Raw genomic sequence first — 24,831 nt, 5'->3', positions numbered from 1 at the left:
TAGGTTAAGATAATTAGCTTCATCAAAGTGGTCTGTGGCACTTCAGCCAGCAGAGAGGTTGATTAAGCAGGAGAATGCCTAAATAATTGATATGACAGAAAAAAGAAACGGCACAAAACATTTCAACCTATTTCTTTTCATTCTTTGAAATATTAATGATGCAGAGGTCCACTGTCCTATTGTTAGCCCCTGATAGAGTCTGGGTAGAAACTGTTATATCAACGCTGATCTGGGAACAGATTTCCATACTTCAATGTAAACCCTATTCACTACATGAAAAAGCAACAACACTGATGTTAGATCGGCTACAAAATGCTGTTTCAGTCCAAATACTCTCTACAGTAAGTATAGGCGTCATTAGATTGGGCTTTACTACACTGTAAAACTTTGCTGTAGTTTTGCAGCATGTTTGCCAGTAACTTACTGTAGATTTGATTACTACTTAATATTTATTAGTACTGTTTTTAATTTGAGCTAAACCTTAATCAAAATTAAAACACTGACTTTTGAGATTCAAAATGAGCATGAAGAGACTGCGTCTCATTACTGGCATTAGCGACACTGCACAAAAAGACATTCTTCCTAATCATTTTTGTTTGAAAATATGACAAATGTCTTAAATTACGATACATTTACATAACAAGAAAAGTGACCTAAGATATGTAGTCTTGTTTTATGAAAGAAAATATAAGAACTAGGTAAGTTTATGTTTAAAACAAAATTGTCGATTAAATCTACAGTTAGTTACTGGCAAACCTGCTGCAAAACTACAGCAAAGATTTACAGTGTAGGTCTTTCAGGTCAGGACACAAAGAATACGGCTGAAAGACTGATACAAAAGGAAAGAAAAAAATGGCAATAGTGTGGCAATTTTGCTAGAATTGAGGAAAATGATGTTAAAGAAGGAAGGTAAGAGAGAAGTGGGACTGTTCTAGTTGCATCACTCCCTTGAGTAACCCTGACCCAATAATGAAAGAGTTATAGATACATTCTATGCATTTAATAGCTTGAACGTTTATTTCAGAAGGGGGTGGACTATACTTCTGTTAGCATATCAGGCAAAGCAGGTGTGCAAGTGGATGAAGAGTAGGTTTGTTCAGGTGAACACTACAGACATGTGTGTTAAGAATCTGCCATTTCTATCAAGTTGTTTGGTGCTGTATATCATTTTATTCAAACCTTATAAAAACAGTCATATTTTTATTGCTATAACGCTAATTCTGAGATGATCTAACAATCTAAACCACTGGTGAACCTCAAACTGTAACAAAGAGTAACCACACAGGTGCTCCTTTGTTGTTCTGTCTCCTCAAGACCTGATGCACAATGAAAAAAAGAGCTCCTAGCTTTATTAGTTCCATGAATGAGCTTTACTTCCTATAGCTAACAAAAAAATTGTGTTATCATTTCCAAGTTTTCTGTCGTGTGCTCCTTTGTCCATTTGCCTGCTTGCAATGTATTTGAATAGTAAATGAACGTGTTTTGTTCGCAAACATTTAGAGGTGCACCTGTGTCGGCCTTACTCCTTCAAACCAGGTTAATGTATTCCTGGAAATGATCACCGTTGCTTTTCTTGATTTTCCGTCATCGTCACCCTCGGCTAGTGAATATGTGCTGTTTACAATATCTCTGGTTAAAGGGCAGAGTTCCAGGGCGCTATTGCTGTATCCATGAGGTCACCGCCATTATGAAGCTTTATCAAGCCATAATCATTCTTTTGGAGAGCACTGTTTAGACATTAACATTCCCCACTTCTCTTTAAAAACAAGCATATCGAACATTGTACAAAATGTACAAACCAGTTTATTATACTATGTACCAGTTATTTAAATGAAGTGGTGACTGCATAAAGAGAAATGTGTTCATGGCACATGCATAGAAATCCGTAGATATAGCACTCAGTTTTATGTAACGTGTCTGCATTACATAACCAAAGTTGCCCACTAGCAATTTCCTTCAGTGTCTGTCTAATGTCTCAGCCGGAGTAGAAACTGAGAGACGGATTGAGGAATAGACAGGCAACAGTCGATAACCAGATGAATGTTTCTTTTGGGTTAGGGGGTTTCCTTTTTCCTCCCTACTGAGTTCCTGTCATTACTCACAGACGGCTGTTTGCCCTGGCACCGCGGGGACATTGCAGGGAAAATGGCACAGACCCCACCCACGGTCAGTTGTTTGGCCAGCCTCGCCAACGCACAGTGGAGATTGATTTTAGCCTGTTAGTTTAAACAGGCCAGTAAGAGAAGTTTTAGCCATTAAAACCCTCCCCTACGTGTTGAGACATCACACAGTGTATACTTCTGAGGTTGAGCTGTTAAACATGATGTTAGATGATGTGATGATGAAGAGGAAACGTTTTCAGCGAGGAAGAAGCAACACCATGCTCAACCCAGCTCATAGGGATTTTAAACAGATCATTACATACACATATACGTTGCGTTAACATTACATACTGTATACAGAACAAACACATATACTGTATAAAATCCATTACACATATTATAATGAATCTAGGCTCTAAAAAGGGAAGTAATAGCCAATAAGAAATGAGACAAGACCTAAGTTATAATAGTAGGTGTGCGATAAGGCACCAGAAATGAAGAAGAGCAAAAAAAAGGACGAAAATGAAACCGTAAAGGAGAAGAAACGTGTATAACTGACAAGAAGCACAGGAGAAGTGAAACCTGGATTGCAAACCCACGCAATAGTTATTCACCCATACTTTAATGCTTTCTGTTACCACTTCTGTTGCACTAAAGTTGATCAACGGTTTGTTACACAAACAATATTTGATTGGTGGTAATCCTACAGTCGTTTGGAATGATACTAAATATAGAAACACTGAAACTCCAAGCTTTATACACCACTGACTGAGACCTAGATTGAAGGGGTGGGGCAGTCTGTGAGTCAGCATCATGTGACTTCTACTTCTTGTGTACTGTACTGTGTGTGTGTGTGTGTGTGTGTGTGTGTGTGTGTGTGTGTGTGTGTGTGTGTGTGTGCGTGCGTGTGCGTGCGCGTGCGCGTGCGTGTGTGCGTGTGTGCGTGTGTGTGCGTGTGTGTGCGTGCGTGTGTGTGCGTGTGCGTGCGCGTGCGTGTGTGTGTGCGCGCGCGTGCTTAAGAAATGTTTTACCTCATGCCTATTGCTTGTAAAGGTGTGGGGTGGGTCTGACTGGAGTTCCCAAAGATTTCCATGAGGAATCTCCTACCTTAAGGAAATGAGAAAACATGCTCAACTACCAGCAATGGTAACTCATAAATCAGAGTAAATAAAACACTTTTCCATTACACAATAGATTGTGCAGATTCATCAGGCAGATAAGATAGATAGATAAAAGTCTCTCTCTCTCTCTCTCTCTCTCTCTCTCTCTCTCTCTCTCTCTCTACCTCTACCTACCTGCGCGACGTCACTCCTCCAGTATTGTGTCACACAAAGACAGACAGACACACACACACGCGCGCGCAAGCACGCACAGTGAGCGGGTAAATACTTCCTCAAACACGCCGCGCTCTTCAGTTTACTCTGTACTTACAAAGCAGCACGAAGAACAGAGATTCTTTATTGAAACTACTCGGTTCTTTGAAGTTGGTAAGTTCATTGCTCACGACTTTTGACTTTCAGCTCGTTCGCGTACGTCAATCCGGGAGATGACAGAAATGTACAACGTTGTGCACGTTGTCCGCCAGCGACCAATAGATTTCGTTGTATTTTCGGCTAATTGTCGCCAAGAGCATCCAACGAGACAACATTTCCAGGCACTCCATTTCTAGTTTCGTGCAAAACAAACGCAGACGTAAAGTTATTAGGGATTGTCGACGCTTTATGAGACGGGAAGCACTAAAAGTTTGTCCGAATGTGAAAGTTCAGGAGGTAAAGAAACGCGACAAATTGTCTTTATTGGACTTGGTTACGCGGAAGCAGCAGCAGTCTGCACTTTTCGACAGTGTTTCGTGTGTGTTGCCATGAAGTTATGTAAGCACATACAGTAAGTTATTAGAAAAGTTCTTACAGACCGAATGTGCTGCTGCTGGACTTTCAAACTGTTGTAAAAAGCAGTTCTTCTGCATTTTTCTTTTATCTAATATGTTTACATTTAGTAACGCATATGGTGGCTAGCTGTTCAGTCTTGTTTTTCAAGTTTGTTGAGATGAAGATAGCCAGTAACTCGTCGTGGTTAGAATGATTTCTTAGGATGACATGTGAAATGAGTTAAAACTATGCGGGATATACAGCATATTTGCTTTACACGCGAACGCTACAGCAGCGTCGTAATCGTGGTTTCCATAGTTACCGACTATCGCATGAGAGTTTGTCAAGGCGGACAATGGCAAAACACTTTTTTCTTTGCTTTCTTGCTAGGTTTCTCTTACCCTTCTAAAGACATAAAGCAGTTTTCCATTGTCTGGGACCATAAAACGATCTGTTTAAACTGTAACATGAGCTTTTTCATAGACTATTGTGAAATCTGTTTGACAGTATTTACCAGTATTTTATCCAGACATTTCAGTTGGAGGAAATGCTAACAATGATAGTATTACGCAATCCAAATGTGTACAATACAGCTTTAAAATAACGAAAACAATAATAACGAGCATTATGTGTGAAAAACAATGCTTTGTCAATGTTTTTTTCTGGGTGCCACCCATAAATGCAGGGCTCTGCGTAGAAATTTCACATTCTGAAAGTCTAGTGTGGCCTTGGCATTAAACTGGAAAAAAATCTTGAAATTCTTAATCCATTATTGTCAAATTCGGCAGATACATTTAAAATTGTTAATATTGGCTGATGTGGTCGATGCATTGTGCCTCCATACAGTATGTACATACTTGTTCGCGTGAAGTTCTTTTACTTAATGGCCTAAACTGCGTTGCACATTTTTTTCCACACAAATTTAATTTTGTCTTGTGTCATATAACAACATTTTCATTGTTGCCCTTTCACATAGTTATTTATGTTTGTCTTATGCGTTAATTAATTTTTTGTATGTCGTCTGAGTGTCTTAATCAACAACGTGTTCCTCCTCTGAATTATTTACTTGCCGAACTGCAGGGGACAAGAAGGCAGCGATGATGGTGCATCTTCACCCCTTCTGTCAGCATCTGTGTTTTCTATGTAACACACACCAGTCTTACAAGCAAACACTATTAGGAGCGTTCGGACCTTTCACCCAGCTGTAGTGCTTCTGGAAAACACAAATACAGTAAATCGTTCATTGTTTTGCATGTCTTTACTTACTTTTGCATTGCTTTTAAACACACATCACAAAAGGTTGGTTGCGTACTTATATGGTAGTGAGCACACAGGGCGCTCTCTTGTTTGTCTTGGATTAATGAAGCTTTTGTGAAGTGTTCGCAAGGCAGAATTAGACACCACTCTCATTGTACAGAGCTACAGAGGCAAGCTCAGCTTCACCTTTAGATAGACATGGCAACTCACACACACTCTCACACACACACACACACACACACACACACACACACACACACACACACACACACACAGGCTTTGGTTGACTATCCCCGTGATTTATACTGTACAAACTGTATATTCTATCTCCTAACCCTATCCCTAAACCTAAAGATCATAGAACACTTTTTGCATTTTTAGATTTGTAAAAAATATTGTTCTGTACAATTTATTAGCTTTTTTGCCCATGAGGACCTCAATTTTGGTCCCCACGGTGACACGAGTCCCCATGTGTTGGTGTGTATTCAGGTTTAGGTCCCCACCGGGATATACAAACATGAACACACACACACGCGAGTGTCTAATATTCTTGTCCTACATACTTTAACTTTAGTGAGTGGATTTGAGTCCTGATATTGCATAAACACACATTTGACTGGAAAGGGGCAGTCACAGGGACCATGTTGTGTGGTGCCCTGTTTCAAAGAGGAATTGGCTTTTCCACAATAACCTAGACTGACCATTGTGTATTTTGTGTGTGTGTGTGCTATAGGCTAGAGAGAGAGAGAAAGAAAGAAAGAAAGAAAGAAAGAAAGAAAGAAAGAAAGAAAGAAAGAAAGAAAGAAAGAAAGAAAGAGAGAGAGAGAGAGAGAGAGAGATGCATGGGGTCTCTTGTTTCTTAGCCTGAGGGAGGAGAGGGGTGAGAAATCAATGCTACACTAAAACAAATGTCACATGGCATTCAGCACTCAGATGACCTTGAAGGCCCTCCATCTTCTCTTCCTCATTCTTTCACTCACGTCCACACAATCGCTTTGTTAATGCATGTTGTTTTAACCCAATAACCCGGTGACATTAGTGATTACAAATGATGGTTTAGCTCGTTGTGTTGCCTAACCTTTACCTGCAGACGCAGCATTAACTTTGAGTTTACCTTGAGAAATGCAAACATTTGTCTGTATTTGTGAAATAAACCGGTGCTGCTGGTCTGTCATGAAAAAAATTATTTATTATCCCAAAAATGAAAATTCTGTCATCATTTACTCACCCTCTTGTCATTTCAAACCTGTATGACTTGCTTCTGCAGAACACAAAAGAAGGTATTTTGAAGAATGTTGGTAACTGAACAATTATCGGTGCCCATTCACTTGCATTGGTTGTGTGTCCATACAATAGAAGTCAATGGGTAGCGCCGTTGTACGGTTACCAACATTCTTCTTTTTTGTGTTCTACAGAAGCAAGTAAGTTATACAGGTTTGAAATGACAAGAGGATGAGAAGATGATGACCGAGTTTTCATTTTTGGGTGAAATCAACAATTTTAAAGTCTGAGTAAAGTGACATTGAAATATGTGTTCTGAGTTTGTCACACAACAGAAAATTGTGTTATTAACCACCCAGCCAAATTTGAATGGAGAAAAAAACATCCAAGTAAATAAAATAAGTTATCAAAATCTTGGAAAAATAAGCAGGACTCTTTGCTCTCAGACGCTGTTGGCGCTGAAGCCACGCCCACTCGAATCGCTCAACCTGAGTCCCCAGCCCAGTAGGCTATATGTGAATTATGTGAATACGTTTTAGGATTTGAATTCAAACACGCGCGATATAGATAATTCTGGAGCAGGTTAAAAGGTATGCGTATTTGGCGTGCTGTCCGGAGAGAGGGCTCCGAGTCCGGCAGTTTCTTCCGAACACAGAGTACTCTCCCCATGTCCGGGAAGGAGGCTCCGGGCCCGGTCTTAGCCCGAACCCAGAGCGCGTTGTGGTTACAAATAGCACCCGGCAATGTTCAAAGATAGCATTTGTGCACGTATGCAGCTTAGAGAGACAGGCTTCATAGGCAGCGTAATGGAAGTCTATTTGAATTATAAACAGAGAGCGTACTTGCTATAATCAATCACATATTTAAAAACTACAATACTAATTTCTCGCTGGAAATGCAATCAAAAGTTATTGAAAGTGAAATTTAAACGTTCATTTATACAAAACTAAGCTTGAGCCTTCTCGACCAATCACACCCTTAGCTGTGAAAAAGGTGCTTGACAGGATGTTTTTTCAGAAAAGTTGAACTTTTTTCCAACCTCAAAAGACGCGCTGAGCTGCAGCAAAAGACGCTGGCGCTGGTGTTAAAAAAGCACTCAGGACTTTTTTTGAAAACAGTTTACTCCATAGGATTATAATTTAAAACAGACGCTAGCAGCTTCAAAAAAGAAGTCAAGTGTGAACACAGACAGCTTTGTCTATTTGTAGTGGTTCTCTCTTGAGCTGATAAGGTAGATGCTGAAATTGCTGATAGCGAACCAGCCGGGTAGATTGTATATTATTTGGCATGAGATTTGTTAAGTTGGGCAGAGTGAGAGCCTGAAAGCGTGTGCGAAAAGCTTACAACCCTGAGCTCCTGACTGAGCAGACACCTGATGCTAGGCGCTCTAGTGATAGGGGAGGGGCCATGCATGCTCAGACGCTCCATTGCGTCATCGACCCCCCGTTTTAGCCCCGCCCAAAAAATCCTGAAAAGAGAATTGGTGAAAAACTGTTTAACGGTTTAACTCCAGTCTTTGTAATGTGTTTCAGCAATACATTTCTAACATCTATAATGTGTTTAGAAACAATTCTCAGAATTCTCTTTACCCGGACTTTAACACGTATTTTATGTCTTTGTTGTAACAATCGTATTGGTGCATTATTCTAGACTTTTTTCCAACCTCTTTGAACACCTGTTATTCAGAGACCACCAAAAATTCCCACCTTACTTCTTGAGGAATATCCTGTTTCACTCTGAAAAATATCAGATTACAGAAGAAAACGAAATTGTTTCATTAGGACTGCTAAACAGCATTTTTGGAAGGTTGGGAGATTGTTTGATTGTGCACATGGTTTTCTTCTTCTCTTCTGTGTGTGTGCAACTGTATATCTATTAGGGCTGTGTATTGGAAAGCGCCTCACGATACGATACATATAACGATAGATGGGTCACGGTACAATATATTGCTATGTATTTCGATATGATACACATTTGCGATATATTGCAATACTTTAAATCAAAATTGTAAAAAGTAGAGCTAGAAATACAAGAGGCTGAGCACCACCTGGGGTTTTCTGTAAGGATAAGTGTAAAAACATCCCTAACCTCTGCAGAGTGGCCATGATGTGCGATGCATGGACCTTTAGATCAGAGGTTCCCAAAAAGTGGGTAGCACAGGGAAATAAGGTGGCTCACGCATGCAGGCTGTTGTGGTGCATTACAGTAAAAACAATGAACATGGGCAGTGTGAAACCCCTGGTTCATCCGTGCTGAAAACTCGCTGGTGTCACATCCGTTAAAGCACAATAAATGTCATTGTTACTTTTTGGAATAAACTGTTTGTCTAATGCACTGCAATAGCCAAGTGACTTGGTGGGTTATGAAGCTTATAAACAGCATTTGTTTTAACTCATTACTCCCTGACTTATTTTTCAAACCAAAGCACACCCAAAGGGTTCTTATATTTTTCGCCATGCTCGCTTCCACTTACTTTTGGCCTTTGTATATGACATGATTTTAAAAAATGTATCGATAGTAGAGGTATCATTATCGATACTCTTTTGAAAAAAAAAGTGTGGTAGTTACATGTATGGATATTTTTGCACAGCCCTAATACCTATACATTAATTTAAAAGGACAACTATACTACAAAAAATACACTCAAGCTATGCAGCTGCACCACCTGGTTTAACCAGACTTACAGGTTTTCTGGTGTTTTTTTAAACATGGCTTTCTTTTCCTGACTTGAACATGCTCTCATAGTTCAGTCTGCAACATTCATTCTCTATCACATCAGCAGATTGATATTTTTGTCTGACATAACCTGTTCATTTCTATTGTTCTGTCTTAATGTGATAGTCTACATATTTTCATTACGGCTTTTATGTCAATTCCCAAGACGAACAACATGATACAATGAAACCGAGACTGATTATGAAAAAGGTTTGAACAGTAGAAAGCACATTAAATATCTGTCTCGTGCTAATACGGTGTGCTTTTTAAAGACCAAATCTGATGTGTTATCTGCTTTAACCACACACACTGTTTTCAGAGACTAAAATATTGATGTTTTCTACCCACTGTTATAGTCACAACAGGAAGTACTGTAGCTTTGCTGAAGTTTTACCCGCAATGTGAAAAACATCCAATTGAAGCCACAATACTGTATGTCTTTAAGTGTCTGTGGTTGTCAAATTTTAAGTCTAAGATAAAGCTTACACAAATACATTTAAGCACCACAATAAAGTCTCACCTTCGCTTTATTTAGAAGTCAAATGCAGTCAATTATAACTAAGCCAAATGAATAAGCTGGGCTATAGTTATTTGTTATTTGTACTGGTGGATTGTGGGAAATGTTCAGGAAACGTGTTTGAAAACAATCAGATTTTAGAAATTCTGTTTGATAATAGTGGCACAGAAAGTACACGCTCTGCCAGAATGGTCGCTGAAGACAGTTGATGTTCATTTTGTATTTGTTTGCATGTTGTGGTTTATTATCTGATATTTAGTTTATTTGTCATTTTAATATATTCACTGTTTATAAATAGTTTATAAATAAATATCTTTAATAGTGGCCGAATGCAGGAGTAAATTAAAACTAGACCGTGAATTAGGGTTGTGCAATTAATTGAAAATTAATCGTAATCGTCAATTTTGGCCTTCAACAATTACAAAAACAAAATAATCAAGGCAAAACGATTATTGTGCTGCATTCCATTTTGCAAGGATCCTCTCTTTTCTTGTGGTATAAATCCACAGTGCACCCTTTTCCTTTACAGTGTTTCAGCTGTGCTATTTCTTTACATTTATTTTGCAGTTGAATTCACAGTTTAAAAGCCAAGTTTTCATTTTTCTATGTTGTTTTAAAAGTTAATGAGTAATCGTGTTAAATAATCGGGATCTCAATATTGGCCAACATAGTCGTGATCATGATTTTTGTCATAATCGAGCAGCCCCACCGTGAATATGAATATGTTGAATATATGAATTTGTTTGTGTTACTGCTAGGGATGCACCGAATGTTCGGCAATCGAAAATATTCGGCCGAAAATGGCATGTTCGGTGTTCGGCCGAATAAGTGAAATGGCCCAATAAATTTTACAGAACATGAAGTGTGATATGATCAAGCAGTGGGCGGTCTGACAGTAGCCACGCCGCTCGAGACATCCTTTGACATCATACAGTGGTTGCGTGCACACAGTTCCCTGTACTAAACAACTTGTCAAAGTATGTTCTGTGGATCTCGGCCACGAGTACACCTTCTGATAGAACAGTGACAGTCAGCTTTTGTGGGCGGAGTTTGGAGGAGAGACTTGAACTGAAATGCTTGTCAGTCAGAATTGCTTGCATGGATGTTTTTTTTCTTTTCTTTAAATCATTTTGCAATGTAGCCTATAATAATCCAACAGTTTTCCTTTATTCATATTTTTAGCTTATAATGTTGAATGACACTTGAGTGTTTTGTTGTCGGGGTACAGAGTACAGTACATTCTTTCAGCAGTCAGCTGTACACCTAATGTGTGCTATTCAAGAAGTGAGAGGGCTCATTTTTTGTTTTCATTTAGCCTACTTGTTTTGCTCAATTTTATTTTAAGTTATATTATATTGTATTATATTGAAAAGCAAGACAAAATATTAAAAGCATTTTGACCATTCAGTTGATGCAATAGTGAAAAAATTGGCTAAATAAATAGAAGAAATACGAAAAGCCATGTTCGGTGTTCAATATTCGGCCAAGTGTTTCATTTTTATTCGGCTTCGGCCAAGAATTTTCATTTCGGTGCATCCCTGGTTACTTCCATATCTTGATTCCTATACATCGATTCCTATAGATTCAAATGGGAACATTTCTTGTTGCATATTTTGTGATGTCACAGGCATCTTCCATTCAGATCTCTGAGTTAAGTGACTTTTTTTTGATTTTGCCATTTTTCTTTCTGGAAAAAGCCAGAAAGCTGTAGCTCAAACCTGGTGTTAGAAGTATAACGTGTGGATTTAGCAGCTTACAAAGTTCAGAAAGAAAGCTAGCCGAGCAGATGTTCAGTGCAGGTTAAAGATAAACCCAAACCATCCAACCACATACATAAGAAGTTTATAAATGATGTATGATCAAAAGTATTAGGGAGGAGCATATATTCCCGTCAATCATATGAAGGGGGAACATAAACAACAGCTCACCTCCCTCCTGTTCCAGTTCTAATAAACCACCACCACCCAGCTGCACCCTTTTTCTGTTCATTTCTTTGCTTGGTCTTATTCAGTCATGTTGTCCCGGCTGCATTCTGAGCCCGAGTCTGTGATGTGCATGAGAAACAAAAAGCAAAAGTTATCAAAAGCTAAAAGAATGTGTAATTGTAAATGAACAGATGTGATAGTTCATAATAGGATGCATGCTATTTGTTTGACCCCTGGGAACACACTAATGTAACGTATAGCCTGAATGCACTGAAGTCACTTTGGATAAAAGCATCTGGCAAATGCATCAATGTAAAACTGTCGCTATCGAAAAGCCCGCCATCCTTAAACTAGAATGCACTGGAGGTGCTAATAATACATTACTTCATGTTTTGTATCTCAAACAGCTTAAGAAAGTAGCATGAAGACATTTTCACACATGGACGCACACATACACATACACACACACACAAACACAAATTCCAAATGGATATGTGTTGATTAAGCAGCAACCGGTCCTGCTGTGAGGGAGGTGACCTCCCTTGGCAGATTAATGGAGCTTTGAGAGAAACCAAGCTACTGAAACACACACAAATGTTGCTCATTCATTTGATAGTGATATTTTTGGCAAACCGTCGCCATTGCGGTAATGCTGTGTTTTCTGCAGACATAAGAGTTGTAGATGAGATGGAGAGGTGTGCATTAGTGTGACTGTCAAGTAAGAATATGAATGGATCTCAGTGTATGAGTTTGCTTTTTTAGCAAGCACTGTCAGCTTCCAGTATTTTGTAGATGTTTCTGCTCAATGCTTTCTTTCTTCCCTCCCCCATCCCTCCCTTTTTACTTTTTCGCTCCATCCCCTCCCTTACTGCATGGGCTCATTTTTTCCACTCTCTCCAGGGACATTTTTTTGTAGTCATATGCCTTTGACTGTAAGAGGTTTATGTTTGACTAAGTAAGTGTTTCATTAGCTGATATTAATGCATTTTTGTTGTGATTTTGAGTTCGCTTGTATTGGTGGTAGGGGGTCTGTACCTGCCTGGTCTTTCTTAGTTTTTCTTCCAGCATTATAGATTATAATGTACATGTTAATATGTGATGCTCATGATGTAATTTATATAGATGTGTATATTGTACAGTAATCATTGCATATTTGTGCAATATTTGCTGGACAAAAGACTAAACGTTCAAGATCATCAGAAAATCTTCTAGGTAGGTTGTAAAAAATGTAAAAAAAAGAAAAAAATAAGCAAACATTGTTGGTTCTGTCATGTAGTAATACTTTGTAGCCATTTTCTGGGCATTTTTCTTTGCTCGTGGGTAATTTTTAGCCTCCCTGAATTCTTCTCAAAGCTCAGTTTACATTCCAAGTACGCAGCATGAGAACAAGCTTTTAAAATCATTTTTTTAATAATATATTTGAATAAAAAAATATGTCAAATATGTCAGTTTTCCAAAGTTCCAACTTAAGCTTTGGCCAGGACTGTATATGTATATCACTTTTGAAGAATCTGAGTGGGAACTTTTAAAGCTGGTTCCGATTACCTCCATTTATCATTTTATTGTGATTTAATATGTAAAATATAGTAATTTGTGGACCAAAGTCCTTAGCACTGAGCTGTATCATTATAACTAATACAATGAGTAACACAAATTAGCCCAGCAACATCCATTTTCAGGACAATTTTGGACATGTACTTTATATGAGTTTGGGACACCTTGCGTTTTTGAGTGCATTATCATGTTGTGTCACTTACTTTACACATGGGTCTGTATATAACCCTGCATATAACCTGCATAACTATTTATGTATTGACTGATTAGTAGAAGCTTCACTAGAGTCAAATGCACTTTATAAAACGGTCAGTTCTGGTCCTTGATTCTGATTGGCTGAGCGGAGTTCTAAGCCGTTATAAAATACCTTAATATATAACGGCTGACCGCACCACATAGCCTAAATATCATTTTATTTACTTTATTTTATGAAACCTTGCTAAGCATATGGAATAACCGTTTTATAAAAGCAATAAGCCCCGCGAAGCAGTGGGTTACAGTGCATTTTATAACAGCTACAGGGTTTTAGGCACTCCGCTTCGCGTCGTGCCACAACGCCCTTAGCTGTTATAAAATGCACTGTAACCCACTGCTTCTTGGGGCTTATTGCTTTATTGAATTACAGTTGTATTGATGTCATATACAGATTCATAGATAACTAATCTGTGGTTTCAGTGTTTCAGTGGCCTAATACTGTGGTGCTGCTGATCGGCATCAGATACTGTATATCTCGATTAGTCTCTGACGGTCCCACTTCACCTGCTCTACATTTCAGCTCTGTGTGATCAGTCACTCACACAAGGCCAACCAGATATAAAGCATCAATAATCATGAATAAAAATACAAGTTTAAAGGGGTCATATTGCACGGCTAAAACGAATATTATTGTTTGTTTTAGATGTAACGCAATGTGTATACACCATTTAAAGTTGAAAAAATGTTGTATTTTCCACATACCGTGCATGTTTGTATCTCCTCTTTGCCCCGCCTCTCTGAAACGCTCTGAAAAGCGAGGTGTGCTATGATTGGCCAGTTCACCAGTGTGTAGTGATTGGTCGAATACTGCAAGCATTTCATGGAAATGTAACGCCTCTTACCATATTCGGAACATCAGGTTCCAAAGCAATCGTACTAACAGGCGATACAATGAGATTTACAATTACGCCCACCTTAACTACGTGTAGATTTGGGCGGTCTTAGTCAAATGTTACGAAGTTACGTAGATTTGCCGGGGTGTGGTTACACGAGGCGTTTCAGGCAAGTCTGGGTGAGCATTCGCTTTTAGATAGAATGCATCTTTTGTTCCCACGCTTTCATTTGTGCAATTTTAAGTGTCTAATACATGCATGGGCAACTTATAACACACCAAAAACACAGAAAAAGACGTACTTCCGCCATATGACCCCTTTAAGTGCTAAATAGAAGGGGAAATAGAATGTTTTTTTTCTCTAGTGTCTGTACAAACACCAACAAAAAACTCTTTCTGTGAAAGCTGTGTTTTTTAGTGTGACTAGACATCATTGAGCTTGTGGTTAGTGAGGATAGCACCATGCTTTAGATCTCGGATGGTGAAAATATATTTTTGACTGTACACTTTCTATTCAGGGCCTAATAACATTTCAGTTCACATTTACTTTTATTCTTTTATTTGATATATTCCGATTTCGTTTTGTTCAGCAGTGCTGGTGTGAAACTGATCTTGGTTGGGTGGGATTGTGAGTTTCATTGCCAGCTGACAGAGGGGCTGGATTTAGGCCTCCGCTCTTGAGCTTTAAGGGCTTTGAGTGTAAAGACTGGCATTTTATTAAATAAATACCAAGAAGTCTGTCTCTGCATTGGCTTTCCTTTAATGGAAAATGGCATGTCTGTATGCAGCTTCTTCGCTGTTTTTCCCTTTATGGACAGCACATTTACTGCTGTTCACTGCTTGTTGCATGCTGCGGTCACATAAATTCCCGTCACAAGATTTACAGTTTGTATGTTTTCCTTCATTTCATTTCCGTCGTGTTTGTGCGTGTACGGCGTGTGTCTGAATTCTTAATCCGTGTGATTAAATTTTGAAACCAAATAAATGCCCCAGAACCCGTTCAAAGCTGAGCCATTGTGTGTGCGTTAATACCGCCTGGAATCTGGTCCTGCCTGAAGGGCTCCGCTTGGAAAATGACTTTATTTTCTGCGTATGGAATATAAGAGTTGCGATTGAGTTAATTAGTTTCCATTCTGCACTTTGCTTACTAAGAAAACAAAACTATCTGGTCGGCCACAGCAGGCGTGATGTTAGTGGAACCATCCAAAAGCAGACGCTGTTATGCAAGATTGTGCTTTTCACAATAGGAAGTTGAAGCAATCATGCTACAACTTCTTAAAAACAATCTTGAGGGCTTTATGGAGAGTTTCTTATTGACGATGTAAATATTTGTTTTAAATTGTATTTAACCCTAGATGTTGTACCCCTACTTGATCAATTTCTCCTTCTGTTTGTAGGTAAGTGTGTGTAAGCAGGCGATTTCTCACCATGGCTCCGTTCCTGAGGATTGTCATCAACGAATTTAACCTGGGAGATCTTCCCCCGATGACAGATGAGCCGTTCTGTGCAATCAAGATGAAGGAATCAATGAGCACAGGTCAATAACAAACAATGCATGCTAAAATACACTTCTGAGCATCAATGTAAACATGTACATCAACACCAAAGCTCTCTTATAAAGCCTAGTGAGCCATCTACTGCCTACCCAAGCAGCTGACTTCTAAGGCATCTTCCTTACTCTCATGGAAAGTTGTGCGTGGCTGATTTGTAATGCTTTACATAGGGAGCAGTTCCGTGCAAAACATAAATAGACTTAACTTGCACAGTTCCTTAAAAAGCTGCCTACCTAGGAAGCTAACAGACACTTACCTGCATATGTTTTCACTCCTCCTCCACACAGAACGAGGGAAGACGCTGATCCAGAGGAAGCCCACCATGTACCCCAGGTGGAAATCCTCATTTGACGCACACATCTTGGAGGGGCGTGTATTACAGGTGATGCTGATGAAATCGTCAGAAGAGACTCTGTCAGAGGCCACGGTCGGGGTCTCCGTCATCGCTGAGCGCTGCAAAAAAGGTAACGGCCGTGCCGAGTTCTGGGTGGACCTGCAGCCCTCCGGGAAGGTGATGTTGTCTGTGCAGTTCTTTTTCGAGGATAATGACCAAGGTTGGTATGCATTTAACACACACTGAACACTGTCTATCAGATAAACACCGGTTACAATTTCATAAACATCTCACGGGTACTTCATAGGCAGGGTGTACATTTATTTATTTTATAATGAAACCTGGATTTTCACTATTCAAGGGGCAATGAAGTTATCTGCAGAATAGATATAAAAAAATCTAATTTCTAGTTCTGATTTAACAATGAACTTTATTTTGTATATGTAATACTGTGTGTATTGCAGTGTAACAGCATGACTTGCTTTGTTTATTAAGGTTTCTTTTAATGTCTCGCCTTAAATATCGTTAAAAGTATCTTATTTCTATAAATGGTTATGTGTAGATATCAATATAGATTATACACATATCACATTGACATATTTGGCACATATGAATGTCAGAATTGCTCAGTTTGTGTCTTCTGCTTCACAAGTGTAAGACTCTGGCTTTCCCTGTTTCTTCAATTCTGATTTCCCCTGTTATTTAAAGTTTCCAATTCCTGTTTTCTGGACAATATCTCACAACCTTCAGAAACCAGCTCAGTCCTGTCAGCTGGTATCTGTGTTGTCTTTGCTTACTCATGCCATCTTTTCATGCTGGTACCGTATCTGTTCTCTCTCTTTCCCTTTCTCTTTCTCTGTCTTTCTCTTTCAGGACCCATTGTTTCTTATTTCAAGGCATATTTGCCCTATTGAATTTTACAACACACTATTAATTTTACTTTATTGCTGTACGCTAACAATTGGACAGAGTAGATTTACTCTTTTCTAGAGCTGGGGCTCTAGAAAGAGTAAATTATCCTTCCATTTTATTGTCATCATTGTGCAAGTAAATCCCATCATAACTCACTTCAGTTTGGACGTTATTCTGTTTATTTGATTGAGTGTTGATTTAAATTACACAGCTTTATTACATTTGTTAAAATAATTATCATCTAACTAGTAACTCTATTTTCTATTCTTATCTTCACAGACAAGGCTTCAGTGACAGGGAAAGAGGAAGATGGTCTTCTTACTCTGAACAGAAGGAGAGGAGCCATCAAACAAGCCAAGGTTCATTTTATAAAGAATCACGAGTTCACAGCCACCTTCTTCAAACAGCCCACCTTCTGCTCGGTGTGTCGGGACTTTGTGTGGTAAGTAAATAAACAAATGATGTAAAGAAAAACAAATAAAATACAGAACTTTTAATGCCCTTGAATTATCCCAGCTTTGATCCATTAATGTATGTTTATGGGTAGCAATACACCAAGCTACACAATTTGAAGTCTTATGTCTAAAACATAGTTGACACGTTACATTCCAAAGTTTAATACTTTTTAAAAAATAAAATAAATATGCTTCAGTAAAGGTAACACAGTGCTTTTATGTTTAGTGCATTTGGTTTAAGCAGTAAATGGTTAGTGGTTTAATGGTTAGGGATCTAGAAAATGTTCAGCACCAACTGAAATGACCCAGAAACTGAAGATTTACTGAGATTACAATCCAGCTCTGTTGTGCCCTTAAGCAATGTACCTCTCATTCAGAATGACTCCCAGTCTTTTAATTGACATACTATAACAGGTTAGTCCAGGGAGACAAGATCCAGCAAGATCATGAAACTTTTCAAGAAACGTGTCTAACAAATAGAAAGTACCCCATTAACATGAGATGGAACTTAAAATAATGATTCGTCAAAAATGAATCCGCTAGAACCATCTTTATAGGGGTCTGAATATAATCTTGGTGTGTGTGTTTGTAAATCATAGTATTAGATAGCATCTGTGTTTGTGTGCGCACGACTTTGCGCACGACTTTTCCTCTGATATTTCAGCCGTCGCCTTCCTCTACAGTGTGAGACAGTACGGCATGCGCATTGTTCACACTGTGTGTATAAGTGTGTGAGAAAGAGGGAAACAGATAGGAAGTTAGAGAGAGTCTGTGTTTTTCAAAGTCTTCCTGATAAGAGTTTTCCATTTGTGTACTAACACTTGTGTATTTCCTGCTGTGTAGAAATGTCAATACTCCAACACACATTTTTTTTTAACTTCCAGGGGTCTCAACAAGCAGGGCTACAAGTGTAGGCGTAAGTGTCTTTACAGCTTCTTTAGTCTGTTGTAGACGTTCCTTTGTGTCTATCAGTAAGAACACACAATTTACATGTATAGAACATTTACAAGAATAGAAATTGAATATTATATATGTATACACTACCGTTCAAATGTTTAGGATCACTTATTCGTTCCTTATTAATATTTTTTCTAGAATTGAGATTTTCCCTAAGATGCTTTTTAAACAGGTTTGAAGTGGCTCCCATCTATGCTGGGCTTTTATTGGCATTTCCTCATTATTTGAACCAAATCATCCATTTTAAAAACTTTTATTAAGTACAATTTTAGTTTTCTAATGAAAGAAGTCATTGTTTTCACAATTATATTTTTGTCTAAAAAATAATAATTTCAAAGATGTAAACAAATGCCTTTAGATCAAATGATTTTTACTATCACAAAATACATTGCAGTCAAGTGATTCTAAACTTTTGAATTATATATATATTATATATGTTATAATGTCATATTTTAAGTATTTTTGTATTTTCCTTAATCCAAATATTGGAAAAAAAAAACATTTAACAAATAAGGGCTATTACAAACTATAAAGAAAATACTTTGATATCATTATTTTCCTTTTTCCCAGAATGCAATGCGGCTATTCACAAGAAGTGCATTGATAAGATCATTGGGAGGTGCACTGGAACAGCGGCAAACAGCCGAGAGACAATGGTAAGCATCAAAAGAAGTTACTTTCAAACACGGCAACATTACACACTGCATGAAATGTAATTTTCATGATCTCATGTTATGTACTCTTTAAAATCCCCAACACATGAAAGCAGAGCACTTACCTCTCAAATACAAAAAGTATTTGTGATGGTCACTGAATTCATTTACAGGCCATTTTAGTTCTTCTAAACAATAGTTATCTCACTCAAAAAATAGTTGTCAAACGCTGCAATAAAGAGCATTGTTTGTCAGCAGTCTCTGATTGTGGTGATTGTAGCATTTGGATTTTATCTGTCTAATCAGAGATGGTTATTTTGTGTATCCACAGTTTCAGAAGGAGCGCTTTAAGATTGACATGCCACATCGCTTCAAGACACATAACTACATGAGCCCAACGTTCTGCGATCACTGTGGGAGTCTGCTGTGGGGAATGGTCAAACAAGGCCTCAAGTGTGAAGGTTATTATGATCCAATGCATTTTGTGAAAGTGGAAATTGGTGTTTTTTATATTTGTTATGTGTACATGTATGTAATACAGCTGATTATCTCTGTTCAGAATGTAGTATGAACGTCCATCATAAATGCCAGACCAAGATCGCCAACCTCTGTGGAATCAACCAGAAACTCCTGGCGGAGGCTTTGAATCAAGTCAGCATAGTAAGTGATTTGACCAGTTGCCTTAGTACACTTTACTGATGTTTTAAAGGGATAGTTCATCCAAAAATGAAAATTCTGTCATCATTTACTCACTTGTCATTTCAAACCTGCATGACTTTCTTTCTTTCACAGAACACAGAAGAAGATATTTTTAAGAAAGTTGGTAACCGACCAGCGTCGCCACCCATTCACTTCTGTTGTATGGAATCAAAACCAATGCAAGTGAATGGGGGCTGGTTAACAATATTCTTCAAAATATCTTCTTTGGTGTTCTGCAGAAGAAAGAAAGTCATACCGGTTTGAAATGAGAAGAGGGTGAGTAAATGATGACAGAATTTTTATTTTTGTGTGAACTATCACTTTAAGACATCCATAAGAACACTTGCATTATAAAAGCAAGTATTGTTATATGGTTATTTATATTTTTGCATTTGGCTATGTTTGACATTCTGCATTATGTTCCTCTCCAAAATGTAACTAGACAAAATCTGTCCTTGTTCTTTTGTTCTAAACAGAAATCTTCCACAAAGCGTCCAGATCCCTCTTTGTCAGAATTCGGAATTTATCAAGGCATAGACCAACACATGCCAGTGGACCCTAGTGGTGAGTCTCCATTACTGCATCTTCCCTGTTAGATTATTCCAACCCTTGGCTTGAGTTTGAATACACAAAATTAAAATAAAACACATATAATATAATGTATGAAAAAATATATTTGTTTGTGTTAGCGGAGGGCTCCCAGTATGGGAAACTATGGGATGACACGACCCCTGCCCCAACCAACATTACACACCAAACCCGGGTCACCATAAAAGACTTTGTATTCCACAAGGTACTGGGCAAAGGCAGCTTTGGAAAGGTAAGTATACACATCACACATTTTTATATGTATTTTGACTTCTTGTCCTTAAGCAGCTTTTGTATTATGGTAGGTGATGCTTGCAGAGCTGAAAGGAAAGGGGGAATATTTTGCAATAAAAGCCCTGAAGAAGGATGTGGTGCTGATGGATGATGATGTGGAATGCACTATGGTGGAGAAACGAGTGTTAGCGTTAGCCTGGGAAAACCCTTTCCTCACACACCTGTACTGCACTTTCCAGTCAAAGGTCAGTCTTTATCCATTCAGTACAATGAGGCTATACAGTGAACAATAATTGAGTTCAGTTTTTTTCTTGATATTTTTAGCATATTACACACAATGTGGAGTGTAACTGTGTCACACAGCCTCTCATTAACTATGTTGAAACATGTTGTTTTGTGTGATATGGTATGTGCCACCGCAGAATTTAAACTACCTGTCAAATTAATCAAATCAGCAAATACTTTGCAAAGCAATTCCAAGCACAGAGCTTTGTTATCATTACTGTAATTCATGACAGAAGACTAGTTCCTCAATGTATTATGCCAAGACTGAGTTTTAATTGACTTGTCAGCCTGTTTGACTGCATAACGATGCTTTTCTTTTCTGTCTGGGAATGTACAGAGATCTCAAACTATTCAGAAGGGAAAGCTACATGAAATACTCAGTGTTATGTAAAAATGTTTGTCAGCTTTATCTCAGATTTGAAATGATTTGATTTATTGTTATGTGTAGATGTTGTTACCAGTAAACCATCACTCATTCATGATATTGATATGTGTTTATCAACAGGAGCACTTGTTTTTTGTGATGGAGTATCTGAATGGAGGAGATCTGATGTTCCACATTCAGGATAAGGGACGATTTGATTTATTCAGAGCCACGTGAGTGACATGCACTCTAAAACATTTTCTCCAAAGAGTTACACAGCTTTTAGAATAACTGCTACAATACTCAAGATAGATTCAACATTAACCTGCTTTTACGTCCAATAAAGCATTATTTTGAAGTCGTTTACCCTAAAATGAAAATGATGTCATCATTTACTCACCCTCTTTTAATTTCAAACCTCTACGACTTTCTTTCTTCTGCAGAACACAAAGAAGATATTTTGAAGAATGTTGGTTACAGAAAATCCTTGGTCCCCATTGACTTGCATTGACTTTGTGTCCATACAAACATTCTTCAAAATATCTTCTTTTCTGTTCTGCAGAAGAAAGACACCCATACAGGTTTGAAATGACAAGAGAATTTTGGGTGAATTATTTCTTTAAGCAGCATCTGTAAAATAACTCCAGACAATAATTTTGACAAAACAAGCAAAAAAAAGATTTCTATTAACAGTCTATTATACGTCTATAATATTTTTAGACAGGTTGTTGGTATTTGCATTTATTAAAAGGATTACTGAATGCAATGATGCTGTGTCCTGCTGTTATATCTGATGTGTTTTCTGTCCCAGATTCTATGCTGCTGAAATCATCTGTGGACTTCAGTTCCTCCACTCTCAAGGCATTATATACAGGTATAAGATTCTTCAGATGACCGGGATTTGGTCTAGTTTAAAAAACTACTCAAGTATTTACTTAATGTTGTCTGTCTCCTAATCAGAGATCTGAAGTTGGACAATGTGATGCTGGAAAAGGATGGACATATTAAGATTGCAGACTTTGGAATGTGCAAAGAAAACATGGTTGGAGAAAACAGAGCAACCACGTTTTGTGGCACACCGGACTACATCGCTCCTGAGATCTTGCTGGGACATAAGTACACTTTCTCTGTGGACTGGTGGTCGTTTGGCGTGTTGCTCTATGAGATGCTGATTGGTCAGTCGCCATTCCAGGGAGACGATGAGGACGAGCTGTTTGAGTCCATACGCACGGACGTACCTCACTTCCCGCGCTGGATTACTAAGGAGTCCAAGGACCTGTTGGAGAAGGCGAGTCTGAATGGCTTATAGTTGTTAGCCACTCTTGCTTGTGTTTTACTTCTAAATTAAAATTTGTGCTGTTTACATTTCCAGTTGTTTGAGCGGGACCCAACTCGAAGGCTTGGTGTTGTTGGAAATATCCGTGGACATCCCTTCTTCAAGACAATCAACTGGCCTGCACTGGAGAAGCGAGAAGTGAATCCCCCGTTCAAGCCAAAAGTGGTAAGAATCTTATTACAAAGAACAAAACTGAACAACAACTGTCTTAAAGGGACAGTTCACCCAAACATAATCAAAAAGTCTTCATTTACTCACCCTCAAGTTGTTCCACATTTGTATACATTTCTTTGTTCTGATCAACACAAAAGGATATTTGGAAGAATGCTTGTAACCAAACAGTTCTTGGCCACCATTGACTACCATAGTAGGAAAAATGACAATGGTTGTCAATAGTGCCCCAGAACTCTTTGCTTTCCTACATTCTTCAAAATATCTTCTTTTGTGTTTAACAGAACAAAGAATATCAGCTGTCAAAAAAAGAAAAGATAGAAAAAAAAGATTTTAGTGAAAAACAACAGAAAAACAGTGCGTTATGATCTGAACCAAGTGTAAAAAAGCTAATAAAAATGTATAACATGAGCCCAAGACACATTCTGCTCGGCTAATTGTTTCTCTTATTGCAGAAATCACCCAACGACTGTAGCAACTTTGACAGAGAGTTCCTCAGTGAGAAGCCCAGACTCTCGCAAGGTGACAAGAACCTGATGGACTCCATGGACCAGTCAGCCTTTGCTGGCTTCTCTTTCATTAACCCCAAAATGGACACCATTCTAGATAAATGAAAGGTTTAGGCAGAGTTTGGTCAAGCCCTTCAGATCTACCCACTCAAAACAACAGCAGCATACAAGAGCCAGGAGATCAACCAGTGTTACACCTGCATACACTTTCTGGACTGTACAAATACATAATGGTGTATTTATGTTTTTATTGAAAAGATTAAGTTTTTAAATCGAAACAACTTTGATGATGTACTGTATTGTTGTTGTAATATCCCTAACATATATATATATATATATATATATATATATATATATGAACACATAGCTCAGTTTTGGTGAACAAGATGTACCTTACTAAATGACAAAACATGCAACTGAACAGGCAGACAAAATGAACCTGATTTAAGAGTAAGGGAATGTATATTGTAGCATTTTTAGGTGTTAAGTCGTTGTGAAATAATGGCCTTCTAAGGAATCTGAGCATCCTTTTTGATCATCCCCATACTCCATGATTGTCTCATGTTAAAAATATAATCCGTACCGTGTTTGGGGGATGTTCTTGCATCTATTTTGTGTATCTTTCAAAGGTATCTTTTCTTGCAGATGTACATCTTTTACAATGAAAGTTTTATTTTAAAGATGCTGATTTTGCCAGTTGGAGCTAAGCAGGCTGTGCTGAGCGTACAAAAAATAGTGTTTTCCAGTATGGGTCTATAAATAATGGACGTTGAGGACAATGTAGATTCATATAGGTGAACCTAAATCCCCTACAATATGAAAAAATAGTCTTATAGACATGTTCATAAATAGGGCTTCTTTTATGGTACTGTAGTAGGTAGTTTATTGGTACAGTATATTGGTGGGTGGAGGTTATACATCACCAACACAAATAAGTATAAATATATATTGTTATTTAATGTTGGTATTTTAAAGAAGTATAAAATTGTATATAACAATATATGTATATTGTTCTGAACGGTTGTTGTTATTGGAGGTAATTATGCTCTTTTGTTTACTGAATTTACTCCTCAGAATTCAGCACCATTAAAGAGTTTTCGACTTTACTTTTGACTTCTGTCAGGCTTTTGACTTATGTCTTCCAAAAGCAACACGGTAATCACAGTAATCTCTGCTGAGAAAACATAGTCAACTTTTGTTACCACAAAACGGTGTAACCTAGAATTAGTCACCATTGTCCAAAAATGAAATAAAATAAACTCAACTCAACAACTTTTATTTATATAGCGCTTTTTGCAATTTTCATTATAAAGCAGCTGTACATGAAAACATGTTAACTATTAGCAATACATTACATTTATAAAATAGAAAAGGTATCAAAAGCAAAGTGAAAAGATACACTCTCATTCACACAAGACACAAAATATGCATTGCACACACACATGAGCCAGAAGGACACACACAAAGTGCACATACACACAAACAGTCGCGCACAGAAACACAGACACTCAACTCATATGCTTGCCCGCCACACC

At 38.1% G+C, this 24,831-nt stretch overlaps 1 protein-coding gene across 3 annotated transcripts; it reads left to right on the top strand.

Moving 5' to 3' along the window:
- The first annotated feature begins 3,441 nt into the window (after nt 1-3,441).
- On the top strand, nt 3,442-24,554 carry prkcdb (protein kinase C, delta b). Of its 3 annotated transcripts, none has more exons than XM_057362255.1 (16): nt 3,442-3,589; nt 15,644-15,783; nt 16,087-16,353; nt 17,325-17,487; nt 18,385-18,416; nt 19,028-19,113; nt 19,442-19,571; nt 19,670-19,770; nt 20,286-20,373; nt 20,499-20,629; nt 20,703-20,876; nt 21,422-21,513; nt 22,092-22,154; nt 22,241-22,568; nt 22,653-22,781; nt 23,243-24,553. In XM_057362255.1, exons 2-16 carry the CDS (start codon nt 15,675-15,677, stop codon nt 23,399-23,401), a joined length of 2,052 nt encoding a protein of 683 aa, XP_057218238.1. In that variant the 5' UTR covers nt 3,442-3,589; nt 15,644-15,674; the 3' UTR covers nt 23,402-24,553. The 3 variants fall into 3 exon arrangements, with proteins under 3 accessions (XP_057218238.1, XP_057218239.1, XP_057218240.1); XM_057362256.1 differs by lacking the exon at nt 3,442-3,589 and adding an exon at nt 3,749-3,871 and having other exon boundaries at nt 23,243-24,554; XM_057362257.1 differs by lacking the exon at nt 3,442-3,589 and adding an exon at nt 3,890-3,986 and having other exon boundaries at nt 23,243-24,554.
- The last annotated feature ends 277 nt before the right edge of the window (nt 24,555-24,831 follow it).

Source organism: Triplophysa rosa, linkage group LG20 (assembly GCF_024868665.1).
Source record: "Triplophysa rosa linkage group LG20, Trosa_1v2, whole genome shotgun sequence".
Lineage (NCBI taxonomy): Eukaryota > Metazoa > Chordata > Actinopteri > Cypriniformes > Nemacheilidae > Triplophysa > Triplophysa rosa.
Note: the sequence above shows the minus strand (reverse complement) of the source record. Positions and strands in the feature narration are given on the sequence as shown.